This window comes from Stomoxys calcitrans, chromosome 4, assembly GCF_963082655.1.
Source record: "Stomoxys calcitrans chromosome 4, idStoCalc2.1, whole genome shotgun sequence".
In the NCBI taxonomy this organism is placed as follows: Eukaryota; Metazoa; Arthropoda; class Insecta; order Diptera; family Muscidae; genus Stomoxys; species Stomoxys calcitrans.
Window position 1 is genome coordinate 157355432 of NC_081555.1, and position 20180 is coordinate 157375611.

Below are 20180 nucleotides of genomic sequence, written 5' to 3' on the forward strand. Positions count from 1 at the left end.
TAGGTGTCTCAGAAGAAGTCATTGTGCAAAATTTCAGTCAATTTGGATAAGAATTACGCCCTCTAGAGGCTCAAGAAATATTATCGGGACATCGGTTTATATGGGAGCTATATCAGGTTTTGGACCGATTCGCACCATACTTCTTCTGTTACATGTCATAGAAGACGTCACGTTTCAGGCTAATCGCGTCCTCGAGAGGCTCAAGAAGCCAAATCGATATGGGAGCTATATCAAAACATGGATCGATATGGCCCATTTACAATCCCAATGGGCCTTCGGTAATAGGAAGTATTTTTACAAAACTTAAAGCGCCTAGCCTTACTTCTTCGAAAGTTAGCGTGCTTTCCACAGAAGGGCGGACGGACATCGACTTAAAATGTCATGGTGATTAAAAGTATACATTGGCACAGATATGTTTACATACCTTTTCGTAATTAGCAGTGACGGAAACTGGCAGTAACGTTGGTAGGATATGGTTTTTATAGCCCCAAAAATGTTAACAAATAAAAATACTGAGGAGCATGGTAAACAGTTTTAGTTACAATCGACATGTGGCAGAAAAACTTTTTCGTACAAAAATTTCACTTGTAAAATGTGTTTTTTGAGTGGGGTATGAAGACTTTTCTGTGCCACTGTATATGCTTTATAGGGTCCTAGACGTATATTTCGAGGTGTACCAAACAGAATGACGAAATTAGTATACCCCATCCTATGGTGGAGGGTATACAAATTATATGTCAGCCATGTAAAAATTTCTCCCAAAAGAGGTGTCGCATTGTGGCACGCCGTTTCTTGCTCACCTTCAAGAGCCTGACGGAGATCGCCTCCTCCACGTGCTTATGTGGCTACAACAATAACAACAACAATAGACATTAAGTATCTGTTCAAAATTTCAAGTGTTAGGTTATGGGTAAATTGTTAAAAAAGAGGTGTGCTCCGCCGCCACGCTGAGCTAAATCCTAAATTAACCTGTACCCATTTATATGAGAGAAGTAACCCAGATGTTCCTTAAAGAATGATAGGGAGCAAATTTGGCGTTTTTACACAAGTTTATGGACAAATTTGGATCATGGCTATTATGGAATAAATTCAAATTCTCCTTTATCTCCTATTTGGCATTAAAGTCTTTCGGTCTCATACAACCTATTTAGTTTTTGATCGTCAGGATGGGAGGAGCCTGACGCTCCCATCATATTTCGAGCTTCATTTATTTAAACTATACCGGCCACTACCATCTCGGTGTTTTAGTTTCAATTCGAAACCGGTTTCGCATTACTTCGAGCTGGACTCCAAATTCGATGCCAATCCATATCGTCCAACCCTCCGGTTTTATAGTCTTAGCCGACGTGTCCATGCCAATCTTCTTCCTGAGGGAGGCATGATCGGCGTACCTCATCACCTCCTCCCAGTTCCTCTCATTCGTCCAGCATCCTCTGGACTATGTTCCATTGTGAGACGCGTTTTCCAGTTCTCTGCGTCTCTCAACCCAACGATCGCCTCAACTCGCCAAACGCGTTTCTCTGTTCTCTGCGTCTCTTAACCTAACGATAGCCTGCTACTTTATGCACATGCGAACTATATGCGATTACATCCCCATTTGGTATAGATTAGGTAATGGTTCATATCACCGTGCCTTCTATCTATCCACATTCGTATATCAGAAAATAAAATGCCACTTCCACCTACCTCCTCCCTCAATCAGCCATCTAAATTGCAATATGTCGATGGTCTCTTCTCCTATGTCCCACGTATGATTCGTTCCAACCTTTCTCCATCTGGGGCTTTACTTTGCGGTGTAGAAATTGACCTGATATATAGCCTGTAGGTTCATGGGAACCATTCCAGTTATGACGAGCGGGTTACTGGCTACGCCATCAGGGTTGCTAACCCTACTCGGGAGAGGCCTTCCTGCGTTTGCCACAAACTGTGAGCTCAAGAAGTACAATCAACAGCCAACTAAGGGCTATATTCGGAACTGTGTCGCCAAAATTGCACTCAGGATAAGGGAACACGCTATGAAATTCGAAAGGAATATTCAGTAGATAGAGTTGAGTTGGCCTTAAGACGATTTCCTGGATTTATGGAGCTATTATTAAACATACGGTTACGGTGGGGATTGTGAATAGGAAGCCTGGTATTCGAAAAATTTAAAGATTGGCATCAAAAGCAGAAAATCATTGAAAATGTTGCTGCATATGAAGTCTATATTCGTACCTGTGCCGCCACGGCTCAACATAGGCAAAGCGTGCTTAGAAAGCTAAATATGCAGTTTATTACAGTCTCTATTAGGCACTGTACTGCCAATGTTGCGTTCGGACTAACGGGACCTACGTTCCCTGAAGGAGGATGTGTGCGGCCACTGTTTCATCAAATTTGTTGATGAAAATTTTTATGAAGTGATGAAATGTTTTTATGAAACGATGTAATGTTTATGAAACTGTTTCATATTTGTTCTCAAAAATTTCTTCAAATTTCATACATATGATGAACATTTTCATAAAATTTCACGAAGTTGGGTTGATGAACAAACTTCATCAAATTTGACGATGGAATTTTTTTGCAGTGTAGTAAAGTAATACCAAAACAATAGTGCATTGTTTTGGTTGTTGTTGTAGCCACATGTCTTTCACGAATTTGGGTTGATGAACACGCTTCATCAATTTTGACGATAGATTTTTTTTGCAGTGTAGTAAAGTAATACCAAAACAATAATGGATGGTATGGATGACGTAAAGCATTATAAATACCACACGGTATTGTTTTAGTTGTTGTTTTAGCCACATGTGTTTATGTGGAGGTGGCGTCTAGCTCTTATAGGTGAGTAGGCTCGTTCCGGTCCAAAGGACCGATCGCCGCGGGAACAAGATGGCCATTGGTTATTTAAAGGCGCCAATAACTCGCCTTGTCATATCGAGCATCATAGGCACTCAGTATTTATGCAAGAGCCGGTGCCACCTGGCCTCTCACTGAGACTCTCCGCTGAATACCGCTGATTGTCCACGACTGGAATTTCAGCTACTCCGTATGGAGCATTTCACTATCGCAACTAAGCTTCTCGTGATAGCAATGAACACCACACAGATCGGAGCTCAAAGGTCCAGCCTGTGTGGTGCTCCCGTTCCGGCAATTGTTTTGGTATTAACTCATGGTGTTGCTTTACAATCAAAACCATTAATACCTAACCATCTGGTACGGTACTATGGTTTCGACAGGGGATACGATACGAGTAAGATGCTCCACGCGGGCATGGTTATCGGTTGATTAACCTTGGAGCCCCTTCCAAGGTTATTCAATACGCCTGTACTCAGTATTCTCTTTTTCTCGTCTTTAATTCGAAAGTATGGACTCAGATCTTCTTTCCCACACTTCCTCTCACTGGCATATCCAAGGATGGGCTGTCGGAAACTCTGATGTATACATTTCCAACGTATTGCACAACATTCTTCGAAAACATCGTAAACCTAGCAAAAAAAAAATATTTTTTACAGAGTTAAGAAGTAAAACGTGCCGAGCTTTGGATACCCACCACCATGGATACATTAATCATCCTATTTTAATATAACTCCACTACCATATCCACAATTCCATGGCAGCCGGTTGTACGTACCGGATTGACCCGATGAAGTCCTTCATCGTTAAGGGCTGCCCCTTCAGTGTACAACACACTAATACAACAACAACCATATCCATAGTTATAACCCAATATCGGCTGGTTTGGATCTGGATTTTATTCAGGTCCCAAGAACTCTTATACAAGTCACAGTTTCAGCGAAATAAGGCAATAAATTTGCTTTTTATGGGATTAAGAACTTAAATTGGAAGATGGGTCTGTATGGCAGCTATACCTATATAGTCTGATCTGGATCCTATTTGGTTCAGATGTCAACAACTCACTATTTAAAATTTCCACGAAATCGGGTAATAAATATAGTTTTTATGGGTTTCAGACCCTTAATTGACAAATCAGTCTTTATGGCGTCTATATTTAAATGTAGTCCGATATGAACGATATTTGGCTCAGATGTTGGGAGGTTTAAAAAAACCTCACCGTTTTAAATTTCAGCGAAATCGGGTAATAAATGCAGCTTTTATTAGCTTCAGACGTTTAATCGGCAAATCAGTCTTTATGACAGCTGTATCCAAATATAGTCCGATTGGAATCATATTTAGGGTCAGATGTCGAAAGGCTTAAAACACTCACTTTTTCAAATCCTAGCGATTTGTGTAATAAATGCAGCTTTTATGGGCTTCAGACCCTTAACAGGCAGATCGGTCTCAATGGCAGCTGTATCTAAATATAGTCCGATCTGAACCATATTTGGGTCGGATGTCGGGAGGCTAAAACAACTCACTGTTTCAAATTTCATCGAAATCGGGTAATAAATAAAGCGATTATGGGTTTCCCTTAGTCGGGGGATCGGTCTATATGGCAGCTATATGGTCCGATTTAGCCCCTTCAAAAGCTTAACCTGCGTGCAGCGAAAGACATATCTGTACCAATTTTCAGCTCAATATCTCAATTTCGAAGGCTTTGGAGTGATTACAACAGACGGACGTACAGACACATGGACATCGTTAAATCGCCTTAGAATTTTACGGCGATCTGAAAAATATTTATAGGGTCGGAAATGTACAAGAGGTCAGGCTATTTCGATGTGTTGCCTATGGTGGTGGGTGCAAAAATAACAAGGCAATAGTAAAACTTTTGTTAAACATTCCAGAATTTATGATTATGGCCAGCCAACCTGGTGCACAGTTTACAGGGTGCTTCTTTAGCAGAAAACGTCTAAGTTTGCATCCTGGGGAGAATATCAGTCGTCATACGGACCATCTCTGGGCATATCACAATGGGCCAAAATTTCAAAAACGAACGAACTCATATTGATGTTGAATTGAAACTTACCTGTATCTGGTCCATTATCTGATTAGCACGTCTCGATTCGATTTCTTGCGCGTCTGATGATCAAAATTATAACTCATCTTGTTTATAATTTGGCTGATTAAGTTCTGTTATGACTTGCAACATCCATGCGAGGTATAATCCGAATCGACCTTTAATCTGATGTAGCTCCGCTTGTTAGACCCAGCGACTTATAGCATTAAATTTTCAGAAAACAGAAAAACGACATCGATTTATCATTGGAATTGAAAAATCGGTTTGAAAATGATATCAAGATGGCTGAAAACGTAATCGTGTCGCCATTTCCAATATGTCTGCTGATTATCGAATACAACAATTGACTTCATGTAGCAAATTTTAAGTTATCGGCCATTGAGATGTGTTATCGGAAGTTATCGAAATTGATTACCGATCGATTATCTACTTAACTCCAACCCCAACAGATCTCTCAATTTAACTTCTTGCGCGTCTGTGATCAAAATTGTAACTCGTCTTGGTTAAAATTTAGCTGATTAACGTTTGTTGTGTTAGTCCATGCACGGTTTAATCCGAATCGACCTTTTATCTGATATAGCCCCGCTTGTTAGCCTCAAAGACTTGTAGCATTCAATTTTCAGAAAAAAGGAAATAGGAATTTAGGAAAATATAATAGGAATTTAGGAAAAGCGTAATGGTCTTACCATTTCCAATATGTCTGCTTGTTATCGACTACAATAATCGACTTGAACCAGCGAAATTTGAGTTATCGGCCACTGAGACGTGTTGTCGGAAGTAATCGAAATAGTAAATCGATAAATACTTCTGACACTCTTGCCTTATAGCAACTTTAGATCGCCCCACTTTGCTTTTCATAAAAAAAAAATCTGATTCGAAAATTGATACCATCCATGATATCGTTAGGTTTACAGGAAAAGGCAAGTCATCAACTAAGGATAAAACAGTACCTTTTTAAAAAAATTGATTTATTCTCCTATCATATATGCTTAACCTTATTTGCTAATCTCTTTTCTTTTTTCCTTCCTCAACCAACCTCTAGGGTCATCGCCTTCTCACCATGTCATGTTCTGATAAAATTGCCCGCTGGAACATTGTCGGCATACAAGGATCTCTGCTGTCCTCTATTATTGAGCCAATCTATTTGCATTCCATAGTATTGGGCAGTCTACTCCATCCCGAGCATATGTATCGTGCCGTCTGTGGACGCATTGAAAAATCCATACAAGGTCTTCCACCACCCTATCATTTGAATAAGCCACGTTTGGCGCAGCTAACCTCATCGGAGCCCCGAAATCAGGCCAAAGCTCCCAATTTCGGTATCAATTGGACCGTGGGCGATACCGAGGTGGAAGTTGTCAATTCATTGACTGGCAAAACAGTCAATAATCAAATATCACGTATAACGAAACAAATGTTCTTCAACAAATATGGATCGTTGGTGAAAAATCTTCCCGGATTACCGGATAGAAAGCTGATAACGGATTATGGACAGACCAAGGCCAAAGTTAAAGATTATCAGGTTGGAGATACGTTTTTGTTTTTTTGTTGAAAATATGCTACAAATATTTAATTTTGGTTATAGTTTTAAACAGTTATTTAAAATTATGGATATTGTTGGGGAAGACAGTGTTTGAAGAACATTTTTAAAATTTCAATAATAGCTAACATATGTATTTTTTATTATTTTTATTTTGTTTTGGATATTTTTTTGGTCGTATCGTTTTATTGATTGAGAACAAAAAAAAATTTATTTATTCATTTTCTGCTGTCGGAGAGTCTCCTTCTTAGCGTTGCAAACAAATGTACAAAGTTGCAATACCCAGTACCACAGTGGTGGTGTAGGGTAAAAATTTTGAAAAAAATTTGTAAAAGTTTTGAAAAAAAGGGAAAAAAAGAATTTTTGCAAAATTTTTTAAGAATATAAAAACACGAGTAAAAAAATGATAAGGTCAGATCTAAATATATCTGAGATAAGATATAGTTGGATCTAATTAGATCCAAATGGATCCGCCATATCCAATTATATCTGGTGATAGATATCAGACCAGACATAATTATATCTGCTATATATAATTATATCCAAAGAGATATGCTATATATTACTATGTCTGACCTTGGATATAATTATATCTGGAAATTTTCCAATTCTAAAAACTCGAGATATTTTGTTATTTTTTTTGAAATTTGATTAAAATGTTATTGTTGGTAATATGAGATACTAGCACCCCGGTGGTCCGCTTCGATGTCCCTGTTTTTGATATCCCCTTTTCAGTGAAGGACTTCCAAAAACCTAGGTAGTCGCTCGGTTTATAAGATAATGAAGGTAAAGGTAGCACTTTTATGGAAAAATTTTAAAAAATAGGGGTTTAAATAACTAGTACAAAAAGGCGTTAAATTTGGCCGGGCCGAACTTTGGATACCCACTTCCTCGGGTATATATGTATGTTAACCGCCTTTCGTCATAATCCGGCTATATCGAAATAGGGTTTTGGACCAAATTCGTCACGGACATTGAGTGGTCTAATAAGTACAAGTCATTGTTTAATTTTGTATAACAAAATATTGGTCTTTTTGGTAGCTATATCCAAATATAGACCGATATCAACCATATACGGCAAGGATGTCGAAAAGCCTAACAAAAGTCACTGTGTCAAATTTCACCAAAATCGAATTAAAAATGAGCCTTTTATGGGCCCAAGACTTTAAATCGAGAGACCAGTCTATATGGCAGCTATATTCAAATGTGGACCGATCTGGACCAAATTAAAGAAGGATGTCGAAGGCTCTAACACAACTCTCTGTCCCAAATTTCGGCGACATCAGACAATAAATGCGCCTTTTATGGGCCCAAAACCTTAAATCGAGAGATCAGTCTATATGACAGCTATATCCAAATCTGGACCGATCTGAGGCAAATTGCAGAAAGATATCGAGGGGCATAACAAAACTATTGCGCCTTTTATGGGCAAATAATTGCGCCTTTTATGGGCCGAAAACCTTAAATCGAGAGTTGGGTCTATATGGCAGCTATATCCAAATCTGGACCGATCTGGGCCAAATTTAAGAAGGATGTCGAAGGCTCTAACACAACTGACTGTCCCAAATTTAGGCAACATCAGACAATAAATGCGCCTTTTATTGGCCCAAAACCTTAAATCGAGAGATCGGTCTATATGGCAGCTATATCCAGTCTATATGACAGCTATATCCAAATCTGGACCGATCTGAGCCAAATTGCAGAAAGATGTCGAAGGGCCTAACACAACTTACTGTCTCAAATTTCAGTGACATCGGACCATAAATGCGTCTTTTATGGGCCCAAGACCTTAAATCGAGAGATAGATCTATATTGCAGCTATATCCAAATCTGGACCGATCGAGACCAAATTGAAGAGTAGCGTAGAGTGGCCTAACACAACTCACTGTCCCAAATTTCAGTGACATCGGACCATAAATGCGTCTTTTATGGGCCCAAGACCTTAAGTTGAGAGATAGATCTATATGGCAGCTATATTCAAATCTGGACCGATCTGGGCCAAATTGCAGAAAGATGTCGAAGGGCCTAACACAACTCACTGTCCCAAATTTCGGCGACATTGGACAATAAATGCGCCTTTTATGGGCCCAAAACCTTAAATCGAGAGATCGATCTACATGGCAGCTATATCCAAATCTGAACCGATGTTGGCCAAATTGAAGAAATATGTGGAGTGGCCTAACACAACCCTCTGTCCCAAATTTTAGCAAAATCGCATTATAAATGTGACTTTTATGGTCCTAAGACCTTAAATCGGTGGTTCGGTTTATGTGGGGGTTAAAAGTAAAGTAACCTAAAAATAAAAATTTTGTATGGACATTTCGGATGGGGTACCTAGGGGGGCAGCCCCACCCCCAAAACCTACCAAATATATATTTAGACCAATCATGACAATATGGGACTTAAATGAAAGGTATTTAAAAGTGGAAAACGTATCTGCTATCCAATTGTCTGGCTAAGTGTTTGGGGGACCACCCCAACCCCCAAAACACCCCTAAATCGGACATATTTATCGACCATGGCAATATGGGACTCAAATGAAAGGTATTTGCAAGTAGAATACGAATCTGACATCCAAATGTGGAAGCAAGTTTCTGGGGGTGCACCCCTTTCGCAAAACACACCCCAAACAGGACTTATTTACTGATCATGGCAATATGGAGCTCAAATAGAAGGTATTTAAGTGTAAAATACGAATCTGATATCCAAATGTGGAATCAAGTGTTTGGGGGACCACCCTAACCCCCAAAACACTCCTAAATCGGACATATTTACCGACCTTGGCAATATGGGACACAAATGAGAGGTATTTGCGAGTAGAATACGAATTTGGTATACAACCCCACCCGACCCCATAACAACTCCCATATAGGACGACTTTGCTGACCATTCCAATATGGGGCTGTAATAAGAAGTATTTTAGAGTAGAACGCGAATATGACATATATTTTCAGGGCCAAGTCACTGAACGGTCGCCCTATCCCCCAAAACACTCCCGAAACCGGTCATGTTTGCCACCTATGGAAATAAGAAGCTCAAATGAATGGTATTTGGGAGCAGACCACGAATCTGATATCAACATGCGGGACTAACTCCCTGGGGGACGCCCCACCCCCATAACAACTCTCAAATAGGACGTATTTGCTCACCATAGCAATTTTGGGCCTTAAAGGGAGTGGATCTCGATATTGATAGGTATTAGGGCCCATACCCTAAACCGGACATATTAGGTTTATTATTAGACATATACTTTTGCAATAAGGGGTTTAAATGAAAGATATTTGAGATTAGAAAACGAATTTGATATCCAATTTTGAGGCCAGTGGCAATATGGGATTGAAATAAATGATATTTTAGAGTAGAGAACAATGCTGATACATTTTATTTTCAGGGCTAAGTGTTTGGGGGACCACCCCACTCCACAAAACTCCCCTAAATCGGACATATATACCAACCACGTCAATATGGGGCTCAAATGAAAGGTACTGGCAGTCTACCCCTTACCTAAAACACGCCACAAACAACAATTATTTACTGACCATCGCAATATGGGCCTCAAATAAAGGTATTTGAGAGTAGAATACGAAACTGATATCCAAATGTGGGATATTTGAGAGTAGAGCACGAGGCTGATATATTTTATTTTCTGGCCTAAGTATTTAGGGGACCACCCCACTCCACAAAACACCCCTAAATCGGGCATATATACCAACGACATCAATGTGGGGCTCAAATGAAAGGTATTGGGGGTCTACCCCTTACCTAAAACCCCCCACAAACAACAATTATTTACTGACCATCGCAATAAGGGCTTCAAATAAAGGTATTTGGGAGTAGAATACGAATCTGATATCCAAATGTGAGACCATGTATTTGGGGCACCGCCTCTCTTCCAAAACACAGAAATTTCGGGGCAAAATGTTTGAGGACGCCTAATCCCATAAACTCCCCTTAAACCAATGGCAATATGGGGTTTAAATAAATGGTATTTGAGAGAAGAGCACAATGCTGATATATTTTTCTGGTCCAAGGACCACCTTACCCCCAAAAAAACACCCCTAAATCGGACATCATGATAATATTGAATTGAAATTAACTAACACCCAAACGTTAATGACTCTAAACCCTGCGATCGAATTCATAGACCAGTAAAGATCATATGGGATTCAGATAAAGGTATTCAGATAAAGAGCATGGTTTTTTACTAAAAGTTCTTTAATTGTCGAAAATAAATATTCAAAGCATAATTTTGTTCCATATAAAGTAAAAGAAGACGCAGCGGAGCGGGCACGGTTCAGCTAGTGTACTTTATAGGGCAGAAATGGATATTTCGATGTGTTGCAAACGAAATGACAAAATGAATATACCCCCATCTTTCGGTGATGGGTATAAAAACAACAACATTTAGATGCAAAATAATAAAAATAACAGCAGCAATTTTTTCTAATTTAAGTTCCAATTAGATATTATTATATAAAATTGGATCTATTTATATCTGGGACAATTGTATCTAATTGTATCCAATTAGATCTAATTTGATACATTTTAATCCAATTATATATAACCATTTTTGGGATCCACTTATATCTGATGCCAGATATAATTGGATCTGATCAACCATATCAACTTTTTTACTCGGGAATTCTTTTGTTGTCAATTCATTTTGGGTTCCTTTCACACACTGTTCTTCTCCTATCTGTTTTCTTTGAAGATTTTTATCACTTTTATTCTTTTATGCGCAGATTGCCAAACGTGAACTATTTGCCGCTTTTCGAAGAGAAGATCTGGGCAATTGGTTAAAGAAACCACAAGAACAAGATGAATTTGCGCTTCCGGAATGACTGCTTAAAATCGAAAATCTTAAACAAATGACAAAAATTGTTGTTTTCCAAAGTCAGCAGACATCTCAACAGCAGCGGCAGCATCAGCAGCCCTATCATCGCTCAACCAACAGAAGGGAGTCAACAATAACCATAAGGATAGAGTTGATAATGCAGCTGATACTGATGGTGGTGATGAAGATAATGATGACCGTAAACTTTTATTATTATTATCATTATTATAATTTTACAACAACAATAATATGCTATAAAACAATTCAAAATATTATATTATATTTAATAGTTATAGAACTAAATAACAAACAACAACAACAACAAAAGCAGCAAGCAAAAGTTAAAGTAGATGAAGAAACAGATGAGGAAGAAGATGAAGAACAACAACAATATTTATTATTATTATTATTACAAATTCAATTAGTACTTATGATAATAACTTTATTATTATTAATTAAACAACAATTATCAGAAATATTATTAGCAATATTTCAATTTAAAACTTTATTACTATTACTACAACAACAAGATGTACAAGAACATCAAGCAACCGCAGCTGAAGAAGAAGAACAAAATTTAATACTTTCACTTGTATTCGCCGTAGTTGTAGTACCAGAAAACATAATGGCTTTTGTAGTTGTTGCATATAAAGAAGACGATAGACACTACCAGCAGTCTTTGCCTTCGCCTAATCTTCCTACTCATGCTACTTCTTCTACTCGCTCACCATTAAGGGCTAATAATTTTCCTTCTAAGCAATACGTAAGTTGTTCCCTTGGTCCATGTGCTGTTAACTTTAACTTCATGATGCTTCAACTTCAACAAAAGACATTTAATACAAATTTTAGAACAAATTTTACTTACCTTAACAACTCTCCAAAGAAATGTATGGCATTTTTAAAATTAAGCCAGTTGAGAGTTCAAATTAATGCAATAAGTTTTAACTTTAAAAACTATGGCCCAGAAGCCATTTTTGTTGCTCAAGAAGTTTTTCGTGAGAAAATTCCAAATTTCTTTAAAGCCATGGCCCTGGTGGAGAATTGCCCTCACAACTGGCAATGCCATCAAGACATAGAGGAAAACGAAGAAGAACAACAATATAACCAAGAAGAAGAAGAAGAAATGCTAAAAAACAAAAATCATTTAATATTAGAAGAAGATGAGAAGAAGCAGAAGAATTATTATTATTCTTATTATCGAACAAAAGCAAATTTTATTATGTTATATAATAAATTGAGCTCTAGAATATTTCTAGAATAGAATGTAGCTAAGATGCTGGAACTAAGTAAAGCAAGTATTATGGCGTTTTAGTCTAAAACAACCCAAAAAACACATACACACACACATAACAATAACAAACATACACCGAGACACAAACACAGACACAGAAACATCCAAACATCACTCAGAATGACAATTGGACAGACAGACATACAAGACATTAATATAAAACACCATACCACTTAATTACATACCCCTCAAAAGGATTCAACATATAAACAGTTATAATACATTAAACAAATTTAAATTTGAATTCAAAAAATCCGTTACTTTTATAACGAGAGATTTAATGCAGACGAAAGGTTTTTAATTTGTTTTGTGTAATTTTGTAGATTTAATTTTTCAAAGAAAATTCATGTGCAAATATTTTTAAATTTTGTTTTAAGTGTCATTTTCGTTTTTTTATGTTTATTGTCAGTTTTGTAGTATTTTTTTATCATTATCTATGCTGAAAATAAGTTGGAGGTTTTATAGTTACAGAATCCCTTTTCTATTTCTCCTTTTACATGTATTAAGGTCTCTTATACTCAAACTGTGGTTAGAAATGAGCATGTGCCTTACTGTCGGGATAGACCATTAGAGACGCTTGTCAAAAAACAAAAAGTGGAAAGGCCCCATGAACATATATAACTGTCGTAATAAGACAATTAAAACAACTCTGCAACTTGTTGACTTTTGCTCAAAAGCAGTTGACGACGGGTAATGCAACGAATTGAACAATAGGTCTGTTCGCGAACGACTTCCAGTAAAAATTTGCCAGTAAAAATTTGCAGGAGAGGAAGAGCTATTTTACTCTATTTAAAAAATTTGCAAGCAAAAGTGCGCGGACCTGATTTTTGTTTTGGTTGGTTTTTATTTGTTTGCTTAGGGAAACAATTGTTTTAAAATAAACAAATAAAAGCGCGGTTCTCAAATTCAGTTCGGCTCCAAAACAAAGTTTTGATCCCCAAATTCATTTTAGGTCCAAAACCAAGGTTTAGGTCCCTAAACTATGTTTAGGTTTCAAACCAAGTTTGGTTCCCCAAACTAAATTATGGTTCCCAAACTCAGTAGAGGCCCCCAAACTTCCAAACTCAGTTCCAATCCCGAAACTCAGCGGCCCCGAACACAGTTTAGGCCCCCAATCTCAGTTTAGATCCCCCAATTCGCTTTAGATCCTCAAACCCAGTTTAGACATTTTAGAAACTTCCAAAACTCATGTCCAATTCCGAAACTCATTTTAAGTTCTCAAACACAGTTTAGGCCCCCAATTTCAGTTTAGATCCCCCAACTCAGTTAAGATCCTCAGTTTAGTCCACCAATCTCAGTTTAGACTTCCAAACTATGTTTTGGTTCCAAAACTCAGTTCCGATCCCGAAACTCAGTTTAAGTCCCCAAACACAATTTAGGTCCCCAAACTCAGTAAAGGTACCCAAATTCAGTATATGTCCCCAAACTCAGAACATGTCCCCAAACCATGTTTTGGTTACATATATGATTCTGAAAATCAGTTTGAAATCCTCAAGTTTAATTTATACTCTTAAACTAATTTTAAAAAGAAACTTATGGATCGATTATAGATTACAACTCGACTACAGCAGCGTTGCCAGGAGATTCGTTCCGATCCGGAAACTCAGTTTAAGTCCCCAAACACAATTTAGGTCCCTAAACTCAGTTAAGGTCCCCAAACTCAGTACATGTCCCCAAACCAGGTTTTGGTTACATATATGATTCTGAAAATCAGTTTAGAATCCTCTTAATGGTCGATTATATATTGCAACTCGACTACAGTTGCGTTGCCATGAGATAAAACCTCAAAGTAAAAATTAGTATATAGTTGAAAATTTTTTCAGTTTCATTCAATATCAGTATTTTTAAAGCTCAGATACTAAGAAATTTGTTAAAAAGTACGTAACTCAATACAGAAATGGAAATTTCTGTAAAAAACTTGGCCGTAGGCAACGCCACTGAAGTTGGGTCCCCAAATTCATTTCAGGCCCAAACCAAAGTTAGGTCCCCAAACTATGTTTAGGTTTCAAACCAAGTTTGGTTCCTCAAAACGAATTATGGTTCCCAAACTCAGTTAGGCCCCCAAACTTGCAAAACTCAGTTCAAATCTCGAAACTCAGTTTATGTCCCCGAACACAGTTTAGACCCCGAATTTCAGTTTAGATTCCCCAAATCAGTTTAGATCCTCAAACTAAATTTTGTCACTTTAGAAACTTCCAAAACTTAGTTTCAATCCCGAAACTGAGTTCATGTCCCCAAACACAGTTTAAATCCCCAAACACAATTTAGGTCCCCAACCTCAGTTAAGGTCCCCTAAGTGCATGTCCCCAAACCATGTTTTGGTTACATATATGATTCTAAAAATCAGTTTAGAATCCTCAAGCTTAATTTATACTCTTAAACTAATTTTAAAAGGAAACTTATGGATCGATTATAGATTACAACTCGACTACAGTGGCGTTGCCAGGAGATCCGTTCCAATTCGGAAACTCAGTTTAAGTCCCCAAACATAATTTAGGTCCCCAAACTCAGTAAAGGTCCGTAAACTCAGTTAAGGTCCCCAAAATAAGTACATGTCCGCAAACCATGTTTTAGTTCCATATATGATTCTGAACATTAGTTTATATTCTTAAACTAATTTTAAAAAGAAACTTATGGATCGATTATAGTTTGCAACTCGACTACAGTTGCGTTGCCGGGGGATAAAACCACGAAATAAAAATTAGTATAAAGTTGGAAATTTTTGTTAGTTTCATTCAATATCAGTATTTTTAAATTTCAGCTACTAAGAAATTTGTAAAAAAGTAGGTATTTCAATACAGAAATGAAAATTTCTGTAAAAAACTTGGCCGTAGGCAATGCCACTGAAGTTGGGTCCCCAGATTCATTTCAGGTCCAAAACCAAAGTTTAGGTCTCCAAACTATGTTTAGGTTTCAAACCAAGTTTGGTTCCCCAGACCAAATTATGGTTCCGAAACTCAGTTAGGCCCCCAAACTTGCAAAACTCAGTTCCAATCTCGAAACTCAGTTTATGGCCCCGAACACAGTTTAGGCCCCCCATATGAGTTTAGATACCCCAAATCAGTTTAGATCCTCCAACTCAGGACACTTTAGAAACTTCCAAAACTTAGTTCCAATCCCGAAACTCAGCTTATGTCCCCAAACACATTGTAGACCCCCAATTACAGTTTAGATCCTCTAGCTCAGTTTAGATCCTCAAACACTGTTTAGACCACCAATCTCAGTTTAGATTTCCAAACTATGTTTTGGTTTCAAAACTCAGTTCTGATCCCGAAACTCAGTTTAAGTCCCCAAACACAATTTAGGTCCCCAAACTCTGTTAAGGTCCCCAAAATCATTACATGTCCCCAAACCATGTTTTAGTTCCATACAGCGGTCAAAAAAAGTATTCATCATTCAATGTTTTTTTTTTTAATAAGTCTACAAAAGACAATTGGAATAAAAACATATTAAACTAATGATGCAGTAGTGCTTGTGTGATATATATGTACACAATTTCATTGTTTTTAAAGAAAAAAATAGTATTTATTGGAACAAAAAGGGCCATTTTACAGCTGAACACAAAAAATTAAACAAAAAAAGTATTCATCATTGCAAAAAAACAAAAAAAAAAATAACATAATTTAAAAAAATTAATACTTTGTTATTCGACCACCGCGTCTTATAACTTCTTTTAAACGGTTTGACATCGATTGGACTAATTTAGCGGTTATATTTTGGTCTATATTAGTCCATTCCTCCATTATCACCTGTTGCATTTGACTCTTGCTCGAAAAATTGCGCGTTCTCAATTTGCGTTCGAGATGTTCCCAAAGATGTTCAATTGGGTTCAAGTCGGGACTTTGAGGAGGAGTTTTAATGACTTTGGGGCAGTTATACAGCATCCACATCTTGGTATTTAAAGCAGAATGTGACCCCAAACATTCTGATTCTGATTATCTTGATAATATTGAAAGTTATTACCAAGCCCAAGTTTTACAGCACTATCTTTTAAATTCCTCTTTAAAATGTCAATGTAATACTTATGATCCATTACTCCATTAATAATTTCAAGATTTCCCGCTCCTGAAGCCGCCATACACCCCCAAACCATTAAACCACATCCACCATGTTTTACAGTAGCAACTGTGTTTCGTTCTTCAAGCTCTGTATTTGGTTTTCTGTACACTATGACCTTTCCATCGCACCCAAAAAGATTAAACTTGCTCTCGTCTGCAAAAATGACTGTTTTCCAAAATGATTCGGGCTGTTTTACATACATTTTTGCGAAGTTTAGCCTTTTCACTCGGTTTATAAAGGGCTTCTTACGTGCAGTTCTTCCTCTGTAACTATGCCTTTTGAGTGTATTTCGAATTGTTTGTGTAGTAACTTCCTTCCCTAAATATTCCATAGTGTTTTTACGAAGAATGGTCGCATTTGTCTTCGGAGTTTTCTGAACTTGCCGCACTAGCCAACGCACATCTCCAACTGAAAGTGCTTTTGGTCGACCAGATCTTGGTTTATTGTCAACAGTTTTCGTTTCTGTCCACTTTCTGATGATGGATTGTATAGTAGATCGTGGTCTATTTAATATTTCACTGATAGTTTTTTGAGTTAAACCATTCCTGTGGTGTTTTATTATCAAAACTTTTACCTCATCAGAAACCTCGTTTTGCTTACGACCCATTTTGACAAAAACTATATTTTCAATGAAATTAAATATTTGCTGTCAAGGGCAAAGCCTCCTTTACTAAATAAAACAGAAAAGGGGGATTCCCAAATAATAATTGAATTTGACTTTGATGATAGCACATCAATGATGAATACTTTTTTTGTTCTGTTTTTGGTGTTATTATATAAAATTGCATTTTTTGCGCTAATTAAATTTATTTTTTGAATTTATTTTAAAACATATTACGAAAAATAAACTATTGCATAAAACTGCATTATTTGTTTACTTTAAATTTTCTTCAATTACCCAAAATAAGTGAATTTATTATCAATTTTGCTAATGATGAATACTTTTTTTGACCGCTGTATATGATTCTGAAAATTAGTTTATATTCTTAAACTAGTTTTAAAAAAAACTGATGGGTCGATTATGGATTGCAATTCGACTATAGTTGCGTTGCCAGGAGATAAAACCACAAAGTAAAAGTTACTATAAAGTTGAAAATTTTTGTCAGTTTCATTCAATATCAGCATTTTAAAAGTTCCGCTACTAAAAAATCTGTGAAAAAGTACGTAATTCAATACAGAAATGAAAATTTATGTAACAAATTTGCGCGTTGGCTATGCCACTGAAGTTGGGTTGCCATCCTTAATCGAACCATTAGTTTATTTTCCTAAATTTCGTTTAGGTCCCCAAACTCGTCCTTTATTTCCACAATCTCGATGCCTTGGTCCTCAAACTTAATATGGATCCCCAAACAAAGTATTGGTGCCTAAAACATTGTTTATGTCCCCAAACTCTTTTTTAATTCGCATACTCAGGTCCTCAAACTCGTCCTTTATATCCACAATCTTGATGGTTCGGTCCTCAAACTCAATATGGATCCCCAAACTCAGAATTGGTCCATAAACTCAGTGTATGTCCCCAAACTCAGTTTATGTCCCCAAACTCTTTAAATCTGCAAACTCAGGTCATGTCCTCAAACTCATGTTTAGGTCCCAAAAATCAGTGTAGGTCCCCAAACTCAGTTTTGTAAAGAACTAATTTGGCTAAAACTTTGTGACCAAAAACTTTTTATCTCAGTTGGTCCCCAAACTCAGTTTAGGTCCACAAACTCCGTTCAAGACCACAAAACTTTGACTAGAAATTTCAAAGTTAGCATCGCATTTAACACTATTGGCGGGCTAATGGAAACTCTGGTAAGCATGGAATCTTTAGTAATCTCTTTATCTCCATAGTTTTTTACCGTTTTAAAGAAATCATTGAAGATATTCACTCTCTTTTAAAATCTATAAACTCAACCTTGGCATAAACTTTTCCTAATGAAAAAGCTGCAGTTTATAAATATGAGACCCGGTGTCACCTTTTAACCAGTTTTCTTTAGACTTTGTTTTAAAATTCAAACACAGTAATAATAGTTATGATATTTTACCAACACTATGGAATCTTGCATATTTATAATCTTTGATATTTTAAACATTTTTTTAAGTGTAGTCAGTCATATGTTACAGTGATACATTTAAAACATCACCCATTTACTTTATAAATGTTTTTTTTATAATTTTTCTCATTTTAGTTATTTCTGTAAGTGTAATATTTTTCGAAAACATGATTTCAAATTATAATAGATTTTTGTTTAACTATGATTAAATGTAATATTTTTATGTTATCCTATCTACATACGTGTTGAATTAGATATATTTTTTTGTATAGTTTTACTTCAGTCAATGTATTTTCTTACATTCATATTTAACTTATAAATATTATTTTCTACAATCTTTGTAAATTAGTTTTATAAGTGCATATGTTAATTTTTTTAGTGATGGACACCTCATGTTTAATTTATTTTAAGTTTTTCTATTTTTTATTTTTTTTTTTATAGAAATATATTTGTGTTAATTTTTGTTGTTTTTAGAAACCAAACACATGCTAGACATAGATATGAAGAATATATAAATAAATTTGTTTTTTGATGGACCCTGTACACCTAACCTGATGTTTGTTTTTTGACTAATGAAATTTTTTTGTGTTTTGTTTTTGATCACAAACACAAAAGGTGACCAAGGAGACTTTTAAATTTTAAAAACGCAAACGTGTACATATAAAAGTGCAATTTTTATAATTATGCCTAAAATGTTTTTTTTTTAATTTTTTTTTTTGTTTTGAAAAGCGATTATAATTGTTTTTATAAAATATTTTATGGTGTTATATTAATTGAACTCATCGTGCTGTACTATAAGTACTACGACTATACTGCTACTCAGGATGTGGCACCATCATACATATATCATACTTAACGGAACTGACTTTTTTTCAAATACTTAAGAACTTTTTCACTTTCTATACTCAATTTTCGAGAGGTTTTCTACACCTAATGTTCTAAACTAATTTTTAAGTCTTCCGATGGTTTATGTAAAAGCAATCTTAGCTTTTCCTTTAAATTGTCATAGGAATGGATAAAATTAGGTATTCTGCATCATCAGTGTCTCTACAAACAATTTTGAAGTTAGCTTAGATACCTGCATAGGTTAGGTTAAGTAATATTTATCGTGTACAATGGAGTTAAGCATCAAGTTATATCGGCTATTATCATCTGATATCTATATCTATGCAGGTCATCAAAGTTTCACTCAAGAGTGTAAATCGTGCAAAAATAGATTATGTGCCTAAGCACTTCCCAAAACATAGACTATGTCCCCAAACTATGTTTAGGTCCTCAAACGCAGGCTATGATCCTTTACTCAGTTTAGGTGCTTAACTCGGGTGAGTTACTCGAACTTAGATGATGTCTCCAAATTTGAGTTTAGGTCCCTAACTCACTTGAGTTCCACAAACACAAATTACTTCCCAGTTATCGTCTCGAACTAGTTTCAGACTATGTACTCGAACAGTGAATCCAAACTCTGTTCAAGTTCTCAAAATCAGACTACATCCCAAAATTTAGGTCCGAACACAGACTATGTCTTCAAA

At 36.4% G+C, this 20180-nt stretch overlaps 1 protein-coding gene across 6 annotated transcripts in view; it reads left to right on the forward strand.

The window, feature by feature from the left end:
* Window positions 1–16195, forward strand: part of LOC106081700 (double-stranded RNA-specific editase Adar) — a 372583-nt gene extending 356388 nt beyond the window's left edge. For all 6 annotated transcript variants that reach the window (XM_059366908.1, XM_059366910.1, XM_059366907.1 and 3 more), the window contains 2 exons: window positions 5937–6416; window positions 11177–16195. In XM_059366908.1, the coding sequence (XP_059222891.1) occupies window positions 5937–6416; window positions 11177–11275 (579 nt within the window). In that variant the 3' untranslated portion in view covers window positions 11276–16195. The remainder of the gene's footprint in view (window positions 1–5936; window positions 6417–11176) is intronic.
* The last annotated feature ends 3985 nt before the right edge of the window (window positions 16196–20180 follow it).